Below are 26,098 nucleotides of genomic sequence, written 5' to 3'. Positions count from 1 at the left end.
GAGCAGTCTCCTCTCTGGTCCTCTGCCCTGTGAACTTGAGCTGCCTTGGCTCTCCTGGTCTCTTGTCTTGTCTCCAGAACTGCAATCCCTGCCTGTGTTCCTTCTCCCTGTGCCATGGCTTAGAATTCCATTCAGTAAGCTGAAAATTCCATTCAGGGCTTGTGTTGTGTTTCTCCAGGGTCACTCTCTTTTGTTGCCTGATAGTCACTCAATGTCTTGCAAACCTTTGTTTCATATATTTTGTCCTTGTTTGTTTGTTTTAGGCAAGAGTGTAAATCCAAATCCGTGTTAACTCCATCTTGACCCAAGTGGTAATGAGAGTGTGGGCTCTCTTGGCTTCATTTTGAAAAAGACTTTTACCATGTAGTGGGAACCCCAAACTGTTATCCTTAATAACTGTTAATTCTAGTGGCAGAGAATTTCTTTTAGTATCTATACAGTACACCTAAGGATGCCTCAAACTGATCCTGATTGAGCCATGTGTTCACCAGTGGATTGATCCTATGACCTGGAAAATGGTGCATTTTGATTGGTCAATCTCCTGGGTCATACGCTTCTCCCCAGTCATTTTTGAGATGGAGCACTAGTCCCAGTCCTGCCATTGCTCTGTGGAGTAGGCACATAGTGGCACCAAAAGGAGGGGATGCGAGGCAGACGAACAACAGAATTTCTATATATGTGATAGAGAATGAGGTAATGTCAAAGAAAAGCAAAACTTTGTATTGTGATTGGGTTCAGAAAACTCTCTGAGATACCTTTTAATTTAAGCTTCATTCAGATAACCTCAGCAATGAGATCTGAATAAATTCATTTTTCAACCGATAGACTTTATGCTAGGTTTTATAGAGTTTAGGGAAAAGGACCCAGCAAAAGATGAGGAAGGTGGGAGGTTGGGGGGCGGGATGGGGAAGAGAAAGAAAAAGTGTTTTCTACAAGTTTAGCAGGTATGGTTTATAATCTTTCATATATCTTATGCTGTGTTTTTTTTTTTTTTTTTATGTAATTACCTTAATTTTGAAGTTGGAATAGTCCTGGGTGATAGGATGTTGGTCTTGTAGCATATTTGAGAGATCTGTCTTCATACGCCTTTTGAGGAAAAGCAAAGTTTAAACAAATGCAGTCTGCATTGGGATCTTTGATCTGAGTCTAAATAGTCTGGCTTAAAAAAATGCTTCAGAACTCACAGACTGGGTTGGTGCATGAGAGCAGGATTATATGTGTATCAAACCTGCATAAATAAAGGTTCCTGTGGTTGTTTCTGGCCTTTTTTTAGTGAAAAGCTCATCTTTCTTAAAAAGGTCACTTATTTCTGATTTAGTAGTTTCTCATAGAATGAGAATGTTCTTTGTAAAATCTGTAGTAAGGAGGAAAAAGCTCTGGACCTGGAGTCATAAGGTCAGGATTCTTTGGTTTGCCTCTAAATAAGTGTGACATTAGGCCAATTTCTAGCCTCTCTCATGGGTAAGTCAATTCTCAAGTGGAGATACTGTGCCTACAATGGGAGATCAGTTTGTGAGTAGCTAGAAGAGGGGGTGATTGAGTTAGCCCCAGGTTTGGTAGTATTAGCTTTCTAGATTAAAATGTTCATCCTTGAGATAGAAGATTTCCCAAAATGCATAAATGGGGCCAGCCAGGACTGTGGTTCTGTAGCAAACAAAACAAAAACCCTGATTATTGGAATTGAGTAAATCAGTGGTTTTCAGACCTTTTCTTAAAGCCAAGAACTACACTTAGAAATAAAATAATTAAAAACTGATTAAGAGCAAGCCGAATGGAAGATCTAGCCTAGATGCACCCCCTATCTGTGACCGTGCTTTTCAGAGGGGTTGGAAAATGACTGTGTAAGCTGATTGTTCCTTCCAGCTCTAAAATTTGTTTGATTTCCAAAGTGTAGGGAATGTAATGACTTAGAGATTATTACTGCCTTAAAATATTTTGAAAAAAATTACTTATAATGAATGGTTTGTGTTACTTTATTTGGCACAAAATAATATATTTCATTCTTTACTTGTAAAATATAATAAAGGTTGAATTATTTTCTTTGGGGTACAAAAATCTCTTAAGCAAAAATACTGATCTCTAGTTAAAATTATTATAAATACTGTTCATTCATAACTTCACTTTAGCTCATTTAGGTAATTTTATTTCCTGAGAGGTATTAACATTTTAAAAAATTTTTCATTGATAGGATCCTAATCTAACATTTTAAGTAATCAGTTTTCAAGCAAAATATTTTTCCTTATCTATTTTCTTTAACTTAAGCATATTTTTGAGAAAAAAATTAAATTTATCTTTTGGAACAGGGTCATTATCGTTATTGTGCTGCTCTTTCTATGCTGGGGGAATATGACTGGGCCCTACAAGCAAACATAAAAGCTCAAAAACTCTGTAAAAATGACCCTGAGGGAATCAAGGATCTAATTCAGCAGCATGTAAAGTTACAAAAACAAATAGAAGACCTGCAAGGTATTTCACCTAAGATTCTTTGGTTACAGTTGAATTCCCTTTAAAACTTTTGAAGGTGGGTTTCTTGGATTAATGGAGGACCATAAATCAACTCTCAGGTGATTTGTGCTTATTTTGTTACATTATCTTGGTCAAGTCACTGAAGTTTTCCATTTCTGTCTATGTAGAAGTACGTTAGTGTTATATTCCACTAGGTAATTATAAATGATTTGTATTTTTTATTTGAAACAACAAATTATTATTTATTCTTCTGTAGTAAAATATGCCACCTTGAGATTTTGGATAAAGTGAAGACTTTGGAAACAAAATTGTTTAAAATTTTTTCCTCCATTATGGTTATTTCTTAAAGAAAAGACCCTTCAGTAGAGTTGTTTGATGTTTTTGCACCAAGTGTGTGGCTCATTCTATAGCATGCTGAACATTTTTGCATACATCTGTATGTGGGTACATATACATATATCAGAAATCAGCTGTGTGGGCTAGGAATTCTAGATTTTCATTCTCTTGTTTTCTCTCCTAAGTATTTTGCTTTCTCCAATGCCTGAAATTCCCTTACTCTGTACTTTCAGCATATAGGTCTTTCCTGTTTTTTCTTCTTTGGGTATTTAGTGTCTCAGGAAGCTGAGATGTTATTATCCAACATAACATGATTATAAGATTGTGAGCTCCTTGAAGACAGGTACCGTCTCTGATTCAGATTTATATACTGCTGCATCTAGTCAATGATCACATGTAATGGGATGTCAAATAAGGCTGTGTAACATTTTGCTGAAGCCATCCTAAAACTCAAAACATCTGAAAATATAAAATAATTTAGGTTTATTTTTCAGTTCTGTAAATTTGATGTTCTTACTGTCAGCTTAAAGGGTATTTGAAAATCTCTTCAAAGTATGTGTTGCCAATCCACTGATTACCTTGCATGTGTGATTGATTTTTATAGGTCGAACACCAACTAGAAATCCAATTAAAGCCTTCTATGAAAGCAGGTGAGTTAATGCCAATCAGATCAGTAGCTGTTACTTGGGATGGCTTTTCCCTGTAAGTTTAAGAATCACTGTATCTGATGCTTTGTAGCTAATAGCAACCACAGTAAAGTTGGGGAGGGAAGGAAGAGGGGTTTGGGTCTAAGATCAGGTGACCTGTGAATTGTCAGATTTGTTTTCTGGACTGTTTTACTGAACCATTTGTATGTGTATTTATGGGAGATCAGTAGCCTAAGCCTATGGGAAAAGGTGGGTGAAATGTTAAGTGGATGTCACTGTGCTTGGGTGCAGTTTTTGCAATGAGGGTCCTGGCAGCAGAGAGCAGGGACACAGTCTGTACCTTTAACCCTTAGCCTCTGTCTTGGAAGCATCTGCCGCCAGCCTCCCAGTATCTTTTCAAAGACTAGGACACTTCCTGTCAGAAATAGATGACAGATTCGATACACTCACAAGAAAACAAATAGCAGCCAGGGTTCTACATTTATTGCTTGGCAATTAAAATAGATTTTTTTCCCCCACATGCTTTAGATGCCTAAGATATTGAAGCTGTTAAATTTAAATCAGGGAGAATTTATTTTAACTTATTTTAATATTAGAAACCAGAATACATTGAACTGTTTTTAATCTATTTTGAGTTTTTACTATGAAATTTAAAGCAATATTTGTTTAAAGCCCAATCTCAGAGGTAGATCCTTTTTAAAACAGTATTACCCTGCTTTCAAGGAAAAAAGGTGGTATTTGCTGGAACCTATTTATTTGAAGGATAATTTTTTAAAAATGCATGCTAATCAACAGAAATAAAATTATTTTTCTCTTATTCCCCTTCAGGGCCTATATACCCAGTTTATCAGCACCTGCGTTTAGTACTTCACTTAACTTTGTGGAAACCGAAAAAGATTGCAGAAAAACTAACCACGAAATGGCAAACGGTGGTAATCAGAATCTAAAGGTAGGTTCAGTTAAAAACTAAAATTAAATGATTTCAAGTATGGATAGTCTCATGTTTTTACAGTAGTATTCCGGTGATAATGGAAATTAAATATTTTGGTGATATGAATCCCTTTTTGCCTCTGATATGAAAACAATGATTCTCTTTTTAATAAATATCCCAGCTACCTCCTTCAACTACATGAAGAGAATATTTCAATATCACATAGTTTCTTTTGAAATCACATTGGTGTGTTTTCAAAATTTTTTTTTCTAAATTTCATTTTACTACTTGGATAGTTCTTTTTGTATGCTTTTCCTGCTTTACGTATCTGTCAGTCAAACAGCTACTTGGGAATGAGTGACAGCGGGGTCTGGGGACCACGTCATCCCACTCCTTACAGTGCTTCGGATTTTTCTTTTCCTTCCTTTTGCAATCAGCTTGGCTGCCTGGCACCACACGAGGCTGCCCACCCAACTTGTGTGGGGGGAGGCACGCCCTCCTCATCTCTGCCCAAGGCATTTCTGCAGCAGTGGTCCCTAGCCTTGACTCCCTCCTGTGCTCACCAGCACCCAGGCCTCATGGTTTCTGAGGGCACCTCTAGGCCTTTTAGCCTGGCTCTGTGGTGGGTATCCTAAATGACCTGAATCTGAGTTTTCCTCTGAACAGTAATATACTAAAAACTCAGCAGTTATCACCAAGTCCACGTTAATATTTCTTTCCAGAATTTGCGAGGGAAAAAAGGAAATGGTATTTTGGAGTATGTGGCTAGTAGGCATTTAAGGGAGCTTTTCCAACTCACTGTGTAGTCCTTTTATTGTTAGTGAAAATCTCAGAGGCTGTATTCAGTTAGGGAGAGGAGCATAAGGAAAGATGCAATAATATTTATTCAGTACACTTATTGAACAATAGACCTGTCAGGCATCATGCCAAGTGTTGGAAGTAGAATTACCATTAGAGAATTTGTCTTATTAGAATCTCTTATCACTAGTTATCATTTTGTGTGTTTATTCATTTAGGCCTAATTACCAGCTGGTTATTTTAGGCACTTGGTTAAATTCTGTTCTACTCTTTTTTTATTATTTAGTGAATTGAATTCTTTATAGCTTTATTTTTTTTGAAAATCTCATGAATTTTGTTTTCATGGGTAGGTGGTAGATGAAGCTTTGAAGGTAGATGATTGTGACTGTCATCCTGAATTTCTACCACCATCAGGTAAGTTTTTTCCTTACATAAGTTTTTCCTGAATAGCATTCCTAAAACTCCAGCCCCAACATTTGCACGAGCCTTGCATACATGTGCTGTTATTCTCCTTTTACTTTATAATGCTTCTGTGTTAGGAAAACATTGAATACTTACTTGAAATCAGTGCTCAGTCTTTCCATATTAAATAAATTTAATTTTGGAAATTCAAGTAAATGGAATAGAAAGGGAGGATGAAACTCTTTTTGGTCTGCTACCTAATTTCTGTGAGGCCAGTGTTTTTCAACTTTAATTTCATTAAAGCTCCCTGACCCAGGAGACTTTTTAGATGTACTTTTTTCCTGTTTACCCTCCTACTACAGATACTGTTTAACTGTTTATGTCCTATATGTACATCTGTGCTTTATATATTTAGAAAGTTAGATTTTTTTTTTTAATCTCCTAATAACTAACTTTCACCCTTTTGGGGGTGATGTTGAGAATGGATGCTTTAGGCTGATACTAGTTTAACTAGTACATGCTTAGTGCATACGTCTGTTTCTGCATCTAGTAGATACACGGACATACAGCGGGACTTCATTTACTTGGCATCATTTGGAAATGAAGGGTCCAGAGAAGCGAACATTCATGTTCCATTTATTTCTCAGTCTCCCTTTACATGACCAGATTTTGTTGAAAATCATTCTAAAGTAGATTATATGCTTCCCGGACTTCTGAAACAGACTTTTGAAAAATACAGATTTTCTTGATGACTCAAGGTTGCTGTTGGATACAAATTTTTTGTTTGAAGCTTTCAGAGGTTATTGGGGTGAGATTGCTGACCTGATTCATGATCTTGTTAGTGATCTCTTTTCCTTTTTCTTGCTTGTTGGCTTGTTTGTTTTCTTTTCTTTTTTTTTAAAGATTTTTTAAAAATTATTTGTCAGAGACATAGCGAGAGAGGGAACACAAGCAGGGGAGTGGGAGAGGGAGAAGCAGGCTTCCCACGGAGCAGGGAGCCTGATGCGGGGCTCAATCCCAGGACCCTGGGATCATGACCTGAGCCGAAGGCAGATGCTTAACGACTGAGCCACCCAGGCGCCCCTGGCTTGTTTGTTTTCTTTTCAGTGTTTTTGCTTCTGGCAGCCATTTCTGTCTTTTGCTTCCCACAGTTCTGTCTTTTCTTAGGCTTCAGTGCCACAAATCCAGCTATTTACCACTGGCCATTCCCATTTGATTAGCACATTGGAAAATTATGAAGAGGGAGACTCAGGTGATTGTCTTACTTGATGTAATAAGTCTAATAGCACATGAAAAATCTCTGAAGATAAAACTTTTCTTTTGGAAAACACCTTTTAATTTATTGATATTTCTTAGGCTGTTATTATCAGATAGCACATTTAAGTAAATACTTTAAATACCATCCACACTTTAGCATCTGTATTCAGTCAAAGAAATTGAGGTCCCAGGGTTAGGGCTGTGTAGTTTTGCCTGAAATCAGACAGCAGGAATCAAATTAGAACTCTTCTGCCTTTCTGGAAGCCTCTTTTGTTTTCTGAGGCCATCCAAACCAGCTTGGCTCTGATCCCCTCCTTAATACAGAGGTTCTGACTTGCCTCTGCTGTCTCTTCCCAAAGCTTCCATCAAAAAGACCCTGTCCCTGTTGCTGTGCTTTTTTCTGCATAACTTTGTGCATGGCCCTCCCACTCCAAAGTATGCAGTAGTCCCTGCTCTTGCCAGTGGGACAAAGGCTGGGCTCACAGAGCTGGAGTGTCGGAAGCAAAGGACTCATGAGCACTCACTCCAGCTGGCCTTCGCTGCCCCTTTCTAACCTTCTCTTCTTACCCAACTCACCAGATCACACAGGTTTGCTTAGTGTTTCTTAAAGTGAATGTCATTCTTGGGTTTGGCCCATCCTATCCAAATCCTACTTGTTTGTCTGTTTGTTTCTTTCTTTTTCTCTTAAGATTTTTATTTATTTATTTGAGAGAGAGCGAGTATGAGTGGGGGAAGAGGCAGAGGGAAAGGGACAAGCAGACTCCTCGCTGAGCATGAAGCCCACTGTGGGGCTCCATCCCAGAACCCTGAAATCATGACCTGAGCCAAAGTCTGATGCTTAACTGACTGAGCCTCCCAGGTGCCCCAAATCCTACTTTTTTCTTAAAACTAAATACAAATGCTGCACCCCCACTAAGGCTTTTCCTGGCCACTCGACCTTAAGTGATTTCCACCTCTGAGTTATAAGAGCAGTTAATATGGAATTTATATGTCAGTAGCAACATGCAGTCTTCTCTTCTTCTTAAAGATGGTTGTTGTGTAATTACTGGTGACTGTCTTTTCTTCCCATCTGATTATAAACAACCTAAGAACGGGAACTATGGCCTATATCTCTGTGTATCTACTTTAGGCCTAAATAATATCATTGTAATTAATGTTCACAATACTTTTATAGCATACATAGACATCATTGTAGCTGTTTTTTCATCTGTTTGTACTTACACTCACATAAAATATTGCTTCCTTTGCTGCTTATTCCAATTTACATACTTTAATTGATTTGCTTTCAGGCTTGTTGATTTTTATGAACAGATTTCAGGAACAAATACTTTGTATTCACAGGTCAGCCTCCAAAATATAAAGGAAAACAAAAATCTCGAAACAATGAATTGGAGAAATTCAGGTATGTTTTTTATCTGTATGGTTTTCCCCCCCTTATAGCCTCCTCTTAAGAAAAAAGTAAAAGGGGGGAAAAGTCTCAAGTAGTAGTTATGATGAGTACTAAAATCCCTTTCAAATATCAAAGGCATATCTTTAGGAGAGTATCATTTTTAGCTAAAGGATTATTAATCCTGGGTGTTAATAAATGTCTGGAAAGCATGGAATATGAGATGTATCAGTGTTAATTCTTAAAAATCCCAAAGTACATGCTCATACAAAGAAAAAATATTCAGAGAAATATAAAGTGAGAATTACGTCTTCTCCCTGCTCACCTTATTTCACCTTTCACACAATTGCTTCTTTGGTGGCTTCCTTTAGGAACTCTGTGTTAACAAGTTCTTGGCCACCTGGAAGCAGGCATGAGTATGTGTGTATTTAGGGGCCCTTCTGAGTAGTTCTCATTAAAGGAAAGTGTTCATTAATGAAGCAACCACTTATAAAGTTAGTTCTGTCTAACACCCCCTCACACCAAAATTAACAGTAGGACCTCGTGCCACCTGTCTTTATAATTAACCTCTCCATTGCCTACAGAGATATATACTGATTACAAAGTGAAATTGTAAATCTTACAATGAATATAGAAGTTCATGAGGTCAATGAAGGTGATGCTGGAGACCCTGCAAAACCATTTCTGCCACAGTTAGACCAGCTGTCAGCTTTCTTTTATTCACGTAAGGCTGATTCCTGGACAGGTGCTTCAAGGAGAAGGATTTTAATATCAAAGCACTAAGAGATATTAGTAAAGCCCCATCTTAAAAAATGACTGTTTTTTGATGCTGCTACAAAAAATTAAATTTAAAGCAAGGGCTTAGATACTATGTTGTTCTCTTATTCTGTAGAAAAATCCTGAGTCTTCCCCTCCCCCTGTTAACCCTCAAAAGAAACCAAAAACATGCAGGGTCATTCTTTGAACGCATAGTTATAATTTTAAACTGTTCTGCTAAAGAAAAATTTATGTTCCGATGTTTTGTTTTTGTTTTCAAATTGAGGTCTTCTTATTTGATTATGTCTACTTCATGAGGTTATTTAATGATTAAGTGGGATAGCTACATGAAACAGAGCCCTGGAACGTGGTAAATGCTCAGTACACTTGAACTATCATTGTTGTTACTACTATCATTTTCATTGTTGTTAGGACCATTCTGGCCTATACCTTGCTTTTATCTTTATCTTTTATCTATCTGTATTTACATATTTTCACATATCAGATCATGGAGATCGACATCCTTCATTTTCATGGCTACAGGATATTTCATAGTATAGATGTATATTTGAAGAAGAAATTTCTAGAATGGAATTGCTCTGTCAAAGAGGATGTGTAATTTTAACTTTGCTAGATACTCTCACATTGTCCTCCCAGAAAATGAGCACTGTTCACACTCTTACTGAGCTGTGGGAGAGTGTGGTATAATAAAAAAATATATATTATATATTTATATATTTATATAAATTATTATATATTTTATATATTTATATATAATTATAAAATAATATATATTTATATATTATATATATATATATTTGGTCTTTGTCCTCAGTTCTTGGCATAGAGCACTTAAAACCCTTGGAACTTTCAGAGTGATAAGAGTATCTTTTGTTCTTCATAATGAGCTTCTTTCTGCCTTACCTATACTAATGAGATGACTCAAGGCTGGTCCCCCACCTTCAGGATTGGGTTGGTTGGCCACCAGAAAGACCAAACATGTGATTGGTGGGTTGGAACTCTCAGCCCCACCCCCTGATCTCCAAGAAGGGGAAGGGGGCTGGAAATTGAGTTCAGTCACCAATGACTAGTAATGATTATTCATGCTTATGTAATGAAACCTTGATAGAAGAAACCTCTAAACTGCTGGGGCAGGGGAGCTTCTGGGTTCTAAATACGTGGAGATGCTGGGAAGTGGTGCGATCTGGGGTAGCATGAAAGCTTTGCAGCATTCCCCTCCTCTGTACCTTCCTGTGCATCTCTTCCATTGGGCTCTTATGAATTATATCCTTTATAGTCTAGTAATGATAAGTAGAGCACTTTCCTGAGTTCGGTGAGTCATTCTAGGGAGTTGTTGAGCCTGAGGGAGGGTCACAGGAACCTCTGAGTTTGTAGTCCATCAGGCAGTAGTGTGGGTAGCCTAAGCACCTCATTGTGGCTGACAGTAGCAGTAAGGGCATTATGTCTGAAGTGGGGTCAGTCTTGTGGGACTGAGCCTTTAACCTGTGGGGTCTGTGTTAACTCCAGAGTTGGTGTCAAAATGGAATTGAGTTGTTGGACACTTGGTGTTGGAGAATTGATGTGGCAAATGACAACTATTTGGTGTCAGAAAATACCACCTAGGGTACCTGAATCTTCCTTACCCTCACTAGCACTGGGAGTCAGACTTTCTGAAACAGTTCTCTTATTATTAGATTTTCATATGAGATGGAGCATCTTTGCAATGTTTATTGGGCACATTTCTTGTTTCAAGGCTATGTTGTTATGACTACATTTATAATAACTTTTGATGATCAGTGCAAATCCCCGCAGTTTCTTTTTTTTCTTCAAGTTGTTCTTCCATACCATCTTTATAATCAATTCATCTGGTCCCCCTCCATCTCTAATTTTATAGGGATTTTATTGAGATTTCATTGTATTTAGAGATTAATTTGAGGAGAATCAGCTTCTTGGTAATATTTCAATGTAGGAACTTGTGACTCCATTTATTCAATGTTTAAAATGACCTTCACATGGAGATGAAAAGTACAGCATAGGGAATATAGTCAGTAATACTGTAATGTTGATTGGTGACAGGTGGTGACTACACTTACTATGATAAGCTTTGTGTAATGTATAGTATTGTGGAATAACTGTGCTGTATGCCTAAAACTAATGTTTGTATGTCAACTCTATTTCAGTTTTTAAAAAATGGCCTTCAGTAAATATATTCTTTATATAAGCACGACTATTTTATTTTAAAATAACTCAACACTTTTCTCTATTAGTTCTAGTTCACAAGGGAGTTTACCAGTAGATTTGAAGAACATCTTGGAAAAACAGTTTTCTAAATCTTCCAGAGCTGCACACCAGGTAAAGGAAAAGGCTTATTTCTAATGAAAAAAGCAAAGTCTTTGAACAAAACATTTTTCATATAAGTCTAATCATGTACACCTCTAAGATTTATTTTTTATAATTTAAGTTATGGACATATGATTTTATATATGACTGCTAAGAAACCAAACTATCACTAATTTAGGTATTAACTTGAGAATCACTTTAAACAGAAATTGAACTAATGCTTGATACTGCAGAATTGTTTGCTTCCCAAAGATTTAAAGATTTGGGATTCTTTGCTTTCCAGAGTTTTAACTTTTAAGATAAATACTTTAAGGGGCACTTGGCTGGCTCACTTGGTAGAACTTGCGACTCTTGATCTCTGGGTTATGAGTTCAAGACTCACGTTGGGTGTACAGGTTACTTAAAAATTTAAAAAAATAGATAAGTATTATAAGAAGATTTAAATTAACTTAAAAGGTTCAAGCACGTGCAGTTTTATTACACCTACCTTAAAGCTGTTAAAGAGCAAACTTTCTATTCTTTGAATGATTTAACAGTAATCAGATAACTTTGTATATAAAATTCTTTCTGTGGTATTTATGAAGTTAATAAAGTATACATTAAGGGGGAAAAAATGAATAGGCAGAGCACAGAGGATTTTTAGGGCAGTGAAAATTCTTTGTATATTATTATAATGGTAGATATATGTTCTTATACATTTATCCAGACCCGTAGAATGTATGGCACCAAGAGTATACCCTATGTTAAACTATAGACTTTGGGTGATTAGGATATATCCATATCATTCATCTTTGGTAAGAAATATACTATTTTGGGTTAAAGAAGATGTACGTACACACACACACACACACACATATGCAATAGAGTATTACTCAGCCATAAAAAAGAATAAAATATTGCCATTCTTGACAACATGGATGGACCTAGGGAGTATTTCACTAAGTGAAATAAGTTAGAGAAAGACAAATACCATGTGATTTCACTTATATTTGGAATCTGAAAAACAAATGAACAAACACAAAAACAAAGTCTCATAAATACAGAGAACACACTGGTGGTTGCCAGTGTGGAGGGAGAGGGAGAGGATGAAGGGGGAATGGGTGAAATACATGAAGGGGATTAAGAAGTTCAAACTTTGGGGTGCCTGGGTGGCTCAGTCATTAAGCGTCTGCCTTCAGCTCAGGTCATGACACCAGGGTCCTGGGCTTGAGCCCCATTTCAGGCTCCCTGCTCAGCGGGAAGCCTGCTTCGCCCTCTCCAGCTCCCTCTGCTTGTGTTCCCTCTCTGGCTGTCTCTCTATCAAATAAATAAAATCTTAAAAAAAAAAAAAATTAAAAAAAAAAAGTTCAAACTTCCAGTTATGAAATAAGTAACCATGAGGTGAAAAGTGCAGCATAGAGAATATAGTCGATAATATTGTAATAACTCTGGCTGATGACAGATGGTAACTATACTTATTGTGGTGAGCACTGCATGTTTAGCGTTGTTGAATCACTATGTTGTATACCTGAAATTAGTATAGCATTGTATATTAACTATACTTCAATAAAAAATATAGATACGTAAAATATACCATTCTGATGAGTGATATTGATAGTGGAGTATATATGGGAGGAGGCAAGGGGTATATGGAAATTTCTGTACCTCTTTCTCAGTTTTGTTGTAAACCTAAAAAGAAAAAGTCTTCTCAAAAATGCAAGGGATACAGCTAAAGGATTACTTTGAAGGAAGTCTATCAAGCTAAATGTATGTATTAAAAGAACAAAAACTTTTAAAATTAATGAAGTATTTATCCCAGGAGCTAGAAAAAAAGAAAAACAAATAAACCCAAAGAAAGTAGAAGGAAGGAATTAATAGAGAGCAAAGTAGAAAATAATGAATTGGAAACAAACATACAAGGAAGAATCCACAGAGCTAACAGTTGATTCTTTGCCAGTATAAATAAAATTTACACACTGGTGTTGCAACTGATTAAGAAAGAAAGAAAAGAAAACATTATAAAACAATTTCAAGAATGAACAAGGATGCATTACTGTAGGTCCTTGAATATTACAAATACATAAAAATATTATTATGAATGACATCATACCAAGAAGTTTGAAAATGTGTATAGATGAAATGGACAAATTCCTAGAAAAATCCAACTTACAAAAACTGATTCAAGAAATAGAAACCTCGGTGAAATCCAGAATTTACAGAACCATGGCTGGTCACTATTCTAGTCATTGAACACTTGTAGACTATGTAGTAGTAAGTAAAAGATTGTCTTTTTTTGGGTAAACATGATTCATAGGAGTCTGCTTTGACAATTAATCCTTTATGTAAACACAGTTTTATTTCTTCTAAAATAGAATATTGGATTTAAATTTCATTCCTAAAAATGTGTATTAGCATATGGAATAGAATATTTGTTTTAATATGGAGGTCATTTTAAAATTCAGTTAACTATTTTAGGTATATATGACAAATACCTTACAGAGGACTGGAGGAATGAAGCATGTTTCAAGCAGTTTATGAAAACAGATTTCTAATCAGTTGCATAAAAGCATCTTTAGAATTTCTGACATTTGGAGATTTTAAAATTAGGTCTTTTTACATGGATTTTACTGACTCTCAAAACTGTGGACTTGAATAGAAAAGACAACCTGGGAAGATCAGAGGTGATTTAAATGAGTATGAGAGTTATTTTTGAGCCTTCCCTTGTTCATTCAACACACTTTTGGTTAGGCCCCTGTCTGTGCTGAAGTCTGAGAGGGATTGGGTATATGGCACTGCAACCCAGCCTACTTTATGGAGCTTTTAGTACCCCACGGTAGTTTTTTGTATTGTACTGAGAAAAATAATTTTTTTTTTAAGATTTATTTTTATTTATTTTAGAGAGCAAGCATGTGCCCGTGAGTGGGGGGAGGGGCAGAGGGAGAGGAAGAGAGAGTCCCAAGCAGACTCCATGCTGAATGCGGAGTCCGACATGAGGCTCAATTTCATGACCCATGAGATCAAGACCTGGGCGGAAACCAAGAGTTGGATGCCCAACTGACTGAGCCACCCAGGCGTCCCTGAGAGAAATAATTTTTAATGAAAACATGAGGTTATATGTCTCTCTTTTCTAGAATGTGAAAGAGATTAAAATGGAATCAGTTCATTCAAGGTTAATAACTATTATTTGTGGGCATAGCACATCATCATCTATAACTTTTTAAAATTCATGTCTTAACATAAATATGAGCTATCTTTGAGCTTTTTAAATACTATAGTAAATACCAAGTTTATGGGAGAGCTGCCCTTTTCTGTGTGTATTCTGGGGGAAAGTTCTCCTAAACTTTGATTCATTGGATGAAAACCAGTAAACAGCTTTTGTTAATTGTGACCAAACTGCTTTTCCCTCTGTGCTTTGTGCAGCGGGGCCTCCTTTTGGATCTTTACTGTTAGGAACAGTGAAGAATATCACACGCATATTTGCATTTTCTGCTTTCCTGAATGGTGTACACATGTATGGCAAGGAGTGAGGAAATCTAGGTTTAATCTGTAGTCTGTCTAGTTTTTATGGAACTTTTGTGGCTGATGGCTCTTGCCATGTAACTAAACTTGAATTCAGATTGTAGTGCAAGTTCGCATATATATCCAAAGATAAAGTTTTTTTCTCACTTTATTCAAGGTATATTATAGCACTTTTGTTTTTGTCTTTTATTTCTTATGCTCTTCCCTTTACATTTAACCTGTAATATCTTCCCTGATAATTTTATTGAGTTCTATTCAAGTACATGTTGGGCAGAAGTAGAGCCAAAGATTGAAATATCCTTTCTTGCTGAGAATTAAGGTTTGTTCCAGAGCACGAGGGTAGATGTTAAAATCTGATAGTGATCAGTAAATTGATTGCTTGTTCTTAACTTAATTCTAGTCAGCCATACAGTTATTTAAATGGTGGCTGGTGTCCTCTGTGCTGTTTGTGCTGTTAAAACTTCTAAATGCTATCTTTTCAATCTGGAAAAGTGAGCAAGGCATAGAACCATGTAGCATAAAATGAACTACCCTTTCTTGTCATGAGTAGCAGTAGGAATGTTGGAAAGAAGATGGTGAAGCGGGATCTGGAAAAACGCTGTGTAGAGAAGGGAGTATGACACATAAAGGGCAGCTTTGGGTATTTATTTACGTATTTTGTGATCAGTTATAAAATATAACTGCCCTGTGATGAACTTTGCATCTTAAATTTTTGGCTAAACACATGTAGCTCTGGATTACTTAATAGAATTTCTTCTTCTGCAGGATTTTGCTAATATAATGAAGATGCTGAGGAGCCTGATTCAGGATGGTTACACGGCTCTGTTGGAGCAGCGCTGCCGAAGCGCTGCGCAGGCCTTCACGGAGCTGCTCAACGGTTTAGATCCTCAAAAAATAAAGGTAAAAGTGCCGTCTTACAGTTTGTGTATCAGTGCAGGTGCATTTCAGGTGCTTGTAGAGGAGAACCAAGGCTTTAACATCATTGTATTAATGTACCTTAGGCCTACCTGAGATTAGCTGAATCTGCCCCAGGCTGTGAGAAGCAGGTGACACTCTGACTCAGTCTTCATGGTTGCACTCAGTATCTGGCTCTCTCCTTGCTCCCTACTTGGTGTTCGTTAGAACGCTTGGCTGCTTCTACAAAAGTACTAAATCGAGGTTTTGGACTTGGCTTTAGTCACATCTTTTCATCCAGAAAGAATTAGCTAGGTCCATAGTTTATCCAGGATTGTAAGCAAATGTCTTAATCTGTCACTAGTACCCACTTATATGCAAAAGAACGTGACGACTTGGTTATTCTAATTTGCTATGAACCACCCCTTCAAGGAACTCTGAGACAATGGTTCTGTGTTTTAAATACTTGATTTTAGTATAACTGCATTATCTTTATAAAATATATTTTCTAATTCTGTTTGGCCTTTGTCCCAATCATAATTAGAGAGATTTCATTACATTTTTTTTTTCTGTTGTGGCTAACAGGTGGGTATGATGCAAGTTGGGCAAAATTATGTTCAGATTTTTAACTGGAGTATTTTTATTGACAGCAATTGAACCTGGCCATGATTAACTATGTCTTAGTAGTCTATGGACTTGCTATTTCTCTCCTTGGAATAGGACAGCCTGAGGTAAGATTTGTAACAGAGATGATAAACAGTTAAAATATGCCATTAATTTTAGAAGATGGTAAAAAATAGTTTTGACTCTTTGGCTTATTTCTTTCTGATAACTTCTTCTGAAATACCTGTTTAATTTGTGTTGTTTTTATTAAAAAGAAAATGTGATCCAATTATAAAAAAGCTATGCCAGACAACCAGTAGGAATTTTTTTTTTAAGATTTTACTTGTTTATTTGACAGAAAGAGAGAGAGGAACACAAGCAGGGGGAGTGGGAGAGGGAGAAGCAGGCTTCCCACTGAGCAGGGAGCCCGATGTGGGACTCGATCCCAGGACCCCGAGATCACGACCTGAGCTGAAGGCAGACGCTTAATGACTGAGCCACCCAGGAGCCCGGAATTTTTTTTACTTGTTATAAAAAGTAAATCTGTATCATCACAGATTTAAGAGAACATGTTGAGTGAAAAAGACAAGTTGGAGAACATAACAAACATTGTGATAACCACTTATGTACAATTTGGAAAACGTACAGAACAATAGCATATATTCTTTATGACTATCTCTGCCTCTTGTAAAGGTTAAAAAAATCACAGGCTAGCCTAGTTTAAGATAATGCTTGCATTTAGTGATGGAAGGAAGGAAGGGCCTGGGAAGATTAGGAAAGGAGAGTTCAACTTTGTGTTAAGATCTCTTAGTTCTGGGTGGTGGTTTTTGGGTATTTTATTATCTTCTAGAGTGCAGACTTCCCGTAACCACATACAGTCAGCATATAGGTGTGAACACACATGGTTTCCATTACTCATGGTCCTTCAGTGCTCTCCTGGAAGGTGTGCCTATCTGCACTGCACAGCATTATACAGTTGACCCTTGAAAACACCGGTTTGAATTGCATGGGTTCACTTACACGTGGATTTAAAAAGAATACAGTACTGTGAATGTATTTTTTCTTCCTTATGATTTTTTTCTTTTCTCTTGCTTTATTATAAGGTTACAGTATATAATACATATACAAAATATGTGTTAGTCTGCTCTTTATATTATTGATAAGGATTCTAGTCAAGTAGGCTATTAGTTGTAAAGTTTTGGGGGAATCAAAGGTTATACCTGTATTTTCCATTGCATGGGGCACCCCTAACCCCTGCATTGTTCAGGTGTGAGCTATAATTTGCTTTCTGTGGTTTTCAGTTTTCAATAAAAGTTAAAATTGCTCTAGAATTACCTCAGGTGTAATATATCCTTTCTGCCAACTTGGCCTCCAAGCTTCCTTGGCTAAATGAAGGCTTAACCCTAACTGCTACCTAATAAGGTTAATCATCTTTTAGGTTCCACTCTCAAAGTGGTTTACAGTGTCCGAGGTTCATTTTACTTGTTACATGCCTCTTTCCTTGTTCGTGAGGTGACAGATGAATGTGTTCCATTAAGGCCTAATTCTGTTTTCTAATAGATTGTTGGAGACAGGACTTCATGATCTCAATTCTTCTGTTCTTGGCAGAGTGATAATAAATATCATGTTTTGCTTTATCAGAATTGAAGAAATAGTTCACTACGTTTGTGATTTACTTTGAATTAGTGAGACTGATTAAAAAAAAACCAGGTATGATAGAACTTGGACATTTAAAAGAATGTCATCATTCAGAGTAGCCCCCGAAGTAAGCAGTATGTTTGCTCCAGTACAGCTCTTGCTTAAAACATTTTTGGAATGCCTCCTTTGGAACTGGCCTCAAAGCTTCTTATAAACTCCCATTTTGTAGTGACATTTCCTTTTTCACCCACAATGGGGTTACCAGGGTTACCTTGAACTGTTTCTTCTGGGTTTTTTCCAAAACAATTCATTCTAAGCGCAGAAGTTTCTGCTATTGAGAATATTCAAAAGAATGTACTCTAAGTTCTGTAAAGCTTTTGCTAAAGCACTATTTTTAAAACAGCATTTATCTTTCTTATGCCACAAAACGTTGTGGGTAACATTGGAGTGCCTATATCCCAAGGGAGCAGCACTTGCAAGGATATATGTCATGGTGTGCTTGCATTTAGTCAGTGGGTTTTTTTGTGTTTTTTTTTTTAAGATTTTATTGATTTATTCATGAGAGACAGAGAGAGAGAGAGAGAAGCAGAGGGAGAAGCAGGCTCCCAAGGAGCAGGGAGCCCGATGCGGGACTCGATCCCAGGACTCTGGGATCATGACCTGAGCCGAAGGCAGACGCTTAACCGTCGTCTGAGCCACCCAGGCGCCCTAGTCAGTGTTTTTACTACGAATTCACACCTTTTAGTGTTAGCACATACCAGGCCCTCTCTGTGTATTAGTAAGTGCTCATGTGTTGTCTGATGTGTTCCACACCAATTTTTCATTCTCAAGCCAGATCACTTTGGTTGTGTCTCTGTATATCCTATGGTCAAAATTTGTATATTTGCTAAGAAAATAAAATGCAGAAGGTTTAATTTTGCCATAGAAATTTTTGGATATACAGTTGTTTGTAATATTACACAAATATTACACAAAATATCGACCTTCAGATAAAATCTGTTCCAGTGTTTGTTTTGCAGTTTTAGTGATCATTGTTTTTATTGCTACTGAAGGAATTATCTGAAGCTGAAAACCAGTTTAAGAGGATGATTGAACACTACCCCAATGAGGGACTTGATTGCTTGGCCTACTGTGGAATTGGAAAAGTATATTTGAAGAAGAACAGGTTAGTAGAAACTATGCTCTTTTACACTCAGGTTGGATAACTCAGTTGAAGTCTAATGTTGTAGTGGAGGTCCCTTTTCTGGAATTATATTGTTATCTTCTCTGTGGCAAACTGTTATCATCATGTTTGCTTGGAGGACCAGCATTTCTATATCATTAATTATTAAAATATGGCCAATCAGGGACGCCTGGGTGGCTCAGTCATTAAGCGTCTGCCTTCAGCTCAGGTCATGATCCCGAGGTCCTGGGATCGAGTCTCGCATTGGGTCCCTGCTCGTCGGGAAGCCTGCATCTCCCTCTCTCTCACTCCCCCTGCTTGTGTTCCCTCTCTCACTGTCTCTCTCTGTCAAATAAATAAATAAAATCTTTAAAAAAAAAAAAAAAATATGGCCAATCAGTTCAGCTCCTAGTGCTTCCTTATTTTCAATCTCATAAGAAAGTCAGGAACAAAATGATTTGACACAAAGGATTTTGTATTTTTTCTGTTAGTATATGTCACTTATAAATGGTGACTGAATTGATATAAATTAATGCTTTATAAGTCTGATTGTATAATTTCTTGGTTACCAAAATATCTGTTTCCACTCAAAAACCTGTATGAAGTGGTTTTAATATGAGATAGGCATCTGTTCAAAGACATCATGAGTTAGGAATAAAAATCTCTTCTCAGAACTTTTTCTATAGTTGGAATCCCTACTCAAAGTTTAGTATGTAGTTGTTCTGCAAGCATTTCATGTCTTATCTTCCCAAATTGCTGTATGACCCTTTGGGGTTAGGATTATGCATTGGGCTTTAAAAAAAACTCCCCTGTTCACTGCTTGCTTGGACAGCACATAGACTAAAATCGGAATAATACAGAAAAGATTAGCATGGCCCCTGTGCAATGACGATACACAAATTTGTGAAGCGTTCCATATATTTGGCACAATAAAACTATCATTAACTGTGAAACAACAATAACAAAAAGAAAACCAAAAATCTCCCTGTTCCTGCATTTAACACACAATATATTGGTAGGTGTGTTAGATTACTTTATAAATAAATAATTATTGACTGATTGAATATCACTCATAGCTTTTAATCTTGAATTTTCATCTGTCCTTTTAGGTAAATTTTTCTTAAGATTTTTATTTTTAAATAATCTCTACACCCAACCTGGGGCTCAGACTCACAACCCTGAGATCAAGAGTTGCATGCTTTTCTGACTGAACCAGCCAGGTGCTCCCAAGGGAAATTTTATCAGACCTTTGGGACTCTTGGGAACCCAGTCTTGGAATGTGCCTAGAACTTCCTTTATAGATTTTTTAGAGATTAAAGAAAGTTCTTTTACTTCCAGAAGTTACTGTGTGACCAGGCTGAATTATATTAAGAATCAAGTAGAGGGAGGGATAGTGAGGATTTAGCAATCATCTGTATAGGAACAGCAAATGAAATTAATTTCAAAGCTTGGCATAACTTATTTAAGATACACGTTTTTAATGCAATAGTCACATGTAATTATTCATAAGATCTAGGAATATATCATAAATGTGTAACATCATGGGAACTATGGTAAATGAAAAAGTCTTTGCCTTTTTTTTTTTTTTAAGATTTTTTTAATTTATTTATTTGACAGAGAGAGGCACAGCGAGAGGGGGAACACAAGCAGGGGGAGTGGGAGAGGGAGAAGCAGGCTTCCCGCCGAGCAGGGAGCCCGATGTGGGGCTCGATCCCAGGACCCTGAGATCATGACCTGAGCCGAAGGCAGATGCTTAACAACTGAGCCACCCAGGCGCCCCTGTCTTTGCCATTTTGAAAAGCGTTTACATTTTAATTTCAAAATAATATGGTGTGGGGTTCAGTGTCTGATATGTTGGTTTTTGCTGTTGTAATGTGCAGTTTCTGGTAAAGTCCTGCTCTTATCTGTCATTTTATGGTTGATGATGGTCTAGCTTTTCTGCAGGTGAATTTTTCTTACCCATAGGCAAAAAAAGTTCTTAAATTGGAAAATCATTTCAAGATTGGAGAAAGCAAGAAACCTTTCTTCTCTAGTCTGAAGAGAATAATAAAGACTTGGTTAACTTTATAATCCAGTGTATTAATATTCTTTTGTTGAATGGACTGTGGGAATCTATTGACATTTTTTAAAAACGTGAATCAGAACTAAAACATTTCATGTAGTTAAAACAATTTACATACCCATTTCTTCTTCTTTTTTTTTTTTTAAAGATTTTTTATTTATTTATTTGACAGAGAGACACACAGCTAGAGAGGGAACACAAGCAGGGGGAGTGGGAGAGGGAGAAGCAGGCCTCCCGCAGAGCAGGGAGCCCGACGTGGGGCCTGATCCCAGGACCCTGAGATCATGACCTGAGCCGAAGGCAGACGCTTAACCGACTGAGCCACCCAGGCACCCCTACCCATTTATTCTTTTAAAATACTTTACTGCTTTATGGTTGAAGAAATATGTCCAGCATACATGGTCTCTTTAGATTTTTTTCAGAAGAGTGGTTTTTACTAATAGATGTCCTAATAGAGTTGAGTTTTAAAAAAATATATTTATGATTAATTAGTTGAAGTGAAGGGTTGTCATTTCTCTATAGGAATCTAATTAGCTTAGTAAATGAAACAACCAAATTATTCAATTTTCTGTTTTAATTGTTGGAAACTTTTTTAAAAAAGATTTTATTTATTTATTTGACAGAGAGAGTGCAAGCACAAGCAGGGGGAAGCGGCAGAGGGAGAGGGAGAAGCAGGCTCTCCACCGAGCAGAGAGCCTGATGCAGGACTCTATCCCAGGACCCTGGGATCATGACCTGAGCCAAAGGCAGATGCTTAACCAACTGAGCCATCCAGGCATCCCAATAAGTTACAAGTTTAAAAGGACTAGTATGCACCTACCATAATAAAGCCAGTGTCCAGGCAGATTTATTGTTTATATTACTTTTATAGCAAACAATGAATAATGCCTTCTTTTTTTTAGTTTTTATTTTAATTCTTTTAATATACAGTGTTATATTAATTTCAGGTGTACAATATAGTGATTCAACATGACTTTGTTCTTTTTTTAAAGAACATAGAGGTTCCATTGAATATTTCTGAACAGCGATTTATCAAATGTACTCTTCTTAGTAAACTTGAAATTTCTGTAACTTTTATTGTTGGGAATGAAAATTCTTTTTTTTTTTTTTAAGATTTTATTTATTTATTTGAGAGAGAGAGAATGAGAGACAGAGAGCATGAGAGGGAGGAGGGTCAGAGGGAGAAGCAGACTCCCTGCCGAGCAGGGAGCCCGATGCGGGACTCGATCCCGGGACTCCAGGATCATGACCTGAGCCGAAGGCAGTCGCTTAACCAACTGAGCCACCCAGGCGCCCCTCTTTTTTTTTTTTTTAAAGATTTTATTTATTTGAGAGAGAGAGAATGAGAGAGAGCGAGTACATGAGAGGGGGAGGGTCAGAGGGAGAAGCAGACTCCCCGCTGAGCAGGGAGCCCGATGCGGGACTTGATCCAGGGACTCCTGGATCATGACCTGAGCCGAAGGCAGTCGCTTAACCAGCTGAGCCACCGAGGCGCCCCGGGAATGAAAATTCTTATCACAGCTTTAATACCTTCTTTCTTCATAATTATGACTTTAGATTTCTAGAAGCTCTCAATCATTTTGAGAAAGCAAGAACCTTGATTTGTCGTCTTCCTGGAGTGTTAACTTGGCCCACAAGTAATGTGATTATTGAAGAGACTCAGCCGGGGAAAATAAAGGTAACCATTTATTTCTTCAGAGACTTTCTTACTAATTAGAAAAGCCCATCTGCACTGACTGATTCGGGTATCAGAAGACAAAGAGGTAGGGGCACTCTGTCCTCAGCATCCCCACATGTGTTTCCCTTTAAAGACTAGTGAGAATCACTAACATTTGTTAAATATTTCCTGTGTGCCAGTCACACAGCTTCCATTTATCATACCTTTAATCTTTACAGCAACTCTACAAGATGAGTACTATGATTATTCTCATTTTACTGAAGAGGAAGATTAAGTTAGGGACATTAAGTAATGATCTCAAGGTTAAACAGCTAGGAAGTAGTGGAGGTGGGGCTTGCATCTAGGCATTCTGATTTTAGAGCATTCATTATTAAGTAGTATGATTTACTGCTTGTACTTAGAGAAAGGTATAGCATTGTTGTTTCATCATAGTGACTATAATTATTAAGATGGCACTTGAGGACTTGGAAAATATAAATTTGGTCTCGTATCCAGAGACCTAGGATGCTTTGCTAGTTCTGGAAAGACTAAATTATGTGTGGATTGACTAGAGTAGGCCTTTACTTGTGGGGAACCCTGACGTGTATACAGAACTTGCTTTTGGCTAAAGCTTTTAAAAGCTTAAAACTCAATAATAAAAAGAATTTGATTAAAAGTAGCCATTATACTGGAATTAAAAAAATAAAAAATAAATGAAAAAGTAACCAAAGGATCTGAATAAACCTATCTGCCAAGAATTTCTGCAAATATCCAATAAACCTGTGAAAGATGTTCAACAGCGTCAGCTATCAGAGAAATGCAAATTCAAACCATAATGAGATACAACTTCACACACTAGGATGGCTGTACTCAAGAAGGCAGACAATCGAAAGTGTTGATACATATCTCTGGATATGTCTCTGTATCAGAACCCCTATATGTTGCTGGTAGACATGTAAAATGGTCTGGCAGCTCCCCAATAGAGTAAAGATAGAGTTACCATATGACCCAGCAGTTTCATTCCTAAACTTATACAGAGAAAGGAAAACATATGTTCTCACAAAAATGTGTATGTGAATGTTTATAGCAACACTATTCATAATAGTAAAAAGTGGGAACAGCTCATGTGTCCATCAACTGATGAGTTGTTAAATAAAACCATTCACAAGCCATTCATAAAACCATACAGTGGCGTATCCATACAATTGAATATTATTTGCCCATGAAGAATAATGTACTGATAAGTACTACAGCATGGATGAACCTTGAAAACATGCTAAGTAAAAGAAGCCAGACACAAAAGGCCACATGTGTGATTGTATTTATCCAAAAATTCCAGAATAGGCAAATCTGTATTTAGAGACAAAGTAGATTAGTGGTTTCAGGGGGTTGGGGATTGGGAGAAAATGCGGAGGGACTGCTAATGGGGATGGAGTTTTTTGTTGGGTGATAAAACTGTTTAAATTTAGACTGAGGCAGTGGTTGTACAACACTGTGAATATACTGAAAGCCCCTGAACTATATACATTTTAAATGTGTAGATTGTGTGATACGTGAATTATATTTCAACAAAACTGTTTAAAAAAAAAAAATCACTGATGTTCTCTTTATAGTAGATTGGGGTGGAGACAGAGGAGCTCTTGAGAACAAAAAGCCGGCCCTGGAAGCATGGCACAAGGGTCTCGGGGGCTTCAGTGGCAGTGGGGTGATTCTTCAGGGAATGCACAAGATGAATCAGGATGGTAGGATCCCAGGTGAAGTGACACTGGGAAGGAGGAGAAGGGTAGATGCCTAAGGGTTTCTCTACCTCATCTAACTCCCCCTGAGTGCCTAAAGGACATTTCTGAGAGCTATACCTTGTCAAATGAGGCTTGATGATAATAACATGGGATAGAGTTTTGATTCTGACTCTGAAATTCTGAAACTTCCTGTTCAATCTTTTCTTCCAACTTTATCTCTGGATATGTCTATCAGCCTTTTTTTTGAGGGAGAGAACACGAGTGCATGTGAGAGAGAGAGAATCTCACAACCCTGAGATCATGACCTGAGCCCAAATCAAGAGTCAGGCGCTTAACCAGCTGAACCACCCAGGTGCCCCGTGTATCAACATCCTTCTAAAAAAGAAAAACTAAGGGGCGCCTGGGTGGCTCAGTCGGTTGAGCATCTGCCTTTGGCTCAGGTCATGATCCCAGGGTCCTGGGATCGAGCCCCAGGTTTGGCTCCCTGCTCAGTGGGGAGCCTGCTTCTCCCTCTCCTCCTGGCTTGTGCTCTCTATCTCTGTCTCAAATAAAGAAAATCTTTAAAAAGAAAAACTTTAGAAGTTATATGTAGTTTATTCTTCGCTAAAAAACATTTTGTCATTCATTCCTATGCTGAAAGTATTTTGATGGCAAGAGGTTATTGAAATCATAAGCATTTTTATTGACAAATTAGTGTTGTGATATTATTTTTGTTTATTTTTGTTTTAGATGCTGTTAGAGAAATTTATTGAAGAATGCAGGTTCCCTCCAGTGCCAGATGCCATTTGTTGCTATCAGAAGTGCCGTGGATATTCCAAAATCCAGATATATATAACTGATCCAGACTTCAAGGTATAGGCATAATGTACATACTGTACATAATGAATGTACAGTAGGACAGTAACTTGTAGAATTGTGCCTTAAAATGGATTCAGAACAAATTCTGTAACTGGAGGTACTCAAGTTCTCTGCTGTCGGCAGTTTTATGTCCTCTTGTCTACCCTATCCCCTGGACTTCTATAGGTCTGCATCATCTCATTTGGGAACCCAGAGCCATAAGTAAACACTGAGTGCAGGGGTAGTCACCTAAGAAGGCAGGCTGGCTAATTCTATTTCCCCTTTCTAGCCACTGTTCATATAACTTGCCTATTTCAAAGGAGCACAGGAAAGAAAATGAGATTATTACTTCTGACCGATTGCAATTTTAATTTCTTGTAAAATTTGAGTCCAGGAATCTAAAGGCTGTTGTGACCACTGAATTATCTCCTGGAGACCTAAGTCTATAACCAGGTCTGGCACTTAATTGAGTTCCTGGGCCTTAGTTTATTCAAGAAGATAGTTACTGCCTATTCTCCCTGGTTAGTAGATCAGATGAATGTTTATAAAATATTTGATACTGTAAAGGATAATACGTCTGTACGCTATGGAAATGAGTATGTCAGTCAAGTTCTCTGTCTCTAGCACTAGGCGTTTAGGGGTATAGAAGCATTGTACTTCCCCGGGAGAGAATGTGATGTTTAGTTAT

The 26,098-nt window shown here is 37.3% G+C and overlaps 1 protein-coding gene and 1 non-coding gene across 7 annotated transcripts in view; both read left to right on the top strand.

The window, feature by feature from the left end:
• Positions 1 to 26,098, top strand: part of TTC3 (tetratricopeptide repeat domain 3) — a 119,278-nt gene that overhangs the window by 38,745 nt on the left and 54,435 nt on the right. For all 6 annotated transcript variants that reach the window (XM_021678063.2, XM_021678061.2, XM_044919404.1 and 3 more), the window contains 11 exons: positions 2,304 to 2,466; positions 3,407 to 3,452; positions 4,278 to 4,398; positions 5,529 to 5,592; positions 8,179 to 8,239; positions 11,248 to 11,332; positions 15,584 to 15,718; positions 16,363 to 16,443; positions 19,006 to 19,118; positions 22,735 to 22,855; positions 25,303 to 25,425. In XM_021678063.2, the coding sequence (XP_021533738.2) occupies positions 2,304 to 2,466; positions 3,407 to 3,452; positions 4,278 to 4,398; positions 5,529 to 5,592; positions 8,179 to 8,239; positions 11,248 to 11,332; positions 15,584 to 15,718; positions 16,363 to 16,443; positions 19,006 to 19,118; positions 22,735 to 22,855; positions 25,303 to 25,425 (1,113 nt within the window). The remainder of the gene's footprint in view (positions 1 to 2,303; positions 2,467 to 3,406; positions 3,453 to 4,277; positions 4,399 to 5,528; positions 5,593 to 8,178; positions 8,240 to 11,247; positions 11,333 to 15,583; positions 15,719 to 16,362; positions 16,444 to 19,005; positions 19,119 to 22,734; positions 22,856 to 25,302; positions 25,426 to 26,098) is intronic.
• Positions 19,936 to 20,038, top strand: LOC123326946. Its single transcript, XR_006541416.1, has one exon. It is a non-coding gene; the product is annotated as a U6 spliceosomal RNA (small nuclear RNA).

This window comes from Neomonachus schauinslandi, chromosome 1 (genome assembly GCF_002201575.2).
Source record: "Neomonachus schauinslandi chromosome 1, ASM220157v2, whole genome shotgun sequence".
NCBI classification, from domain to species: Eukaryota; Metazoa; Chordata; class Mammalia; order Carnivora; family Phocidae; genus Neomonachus; species Neomonachus schauinslandi.
The sequence above is the reverse complement of the archived record's forward strand: the minus strand, read 5'-3'. Positions and strand labels throughout refer to the sequence as shown.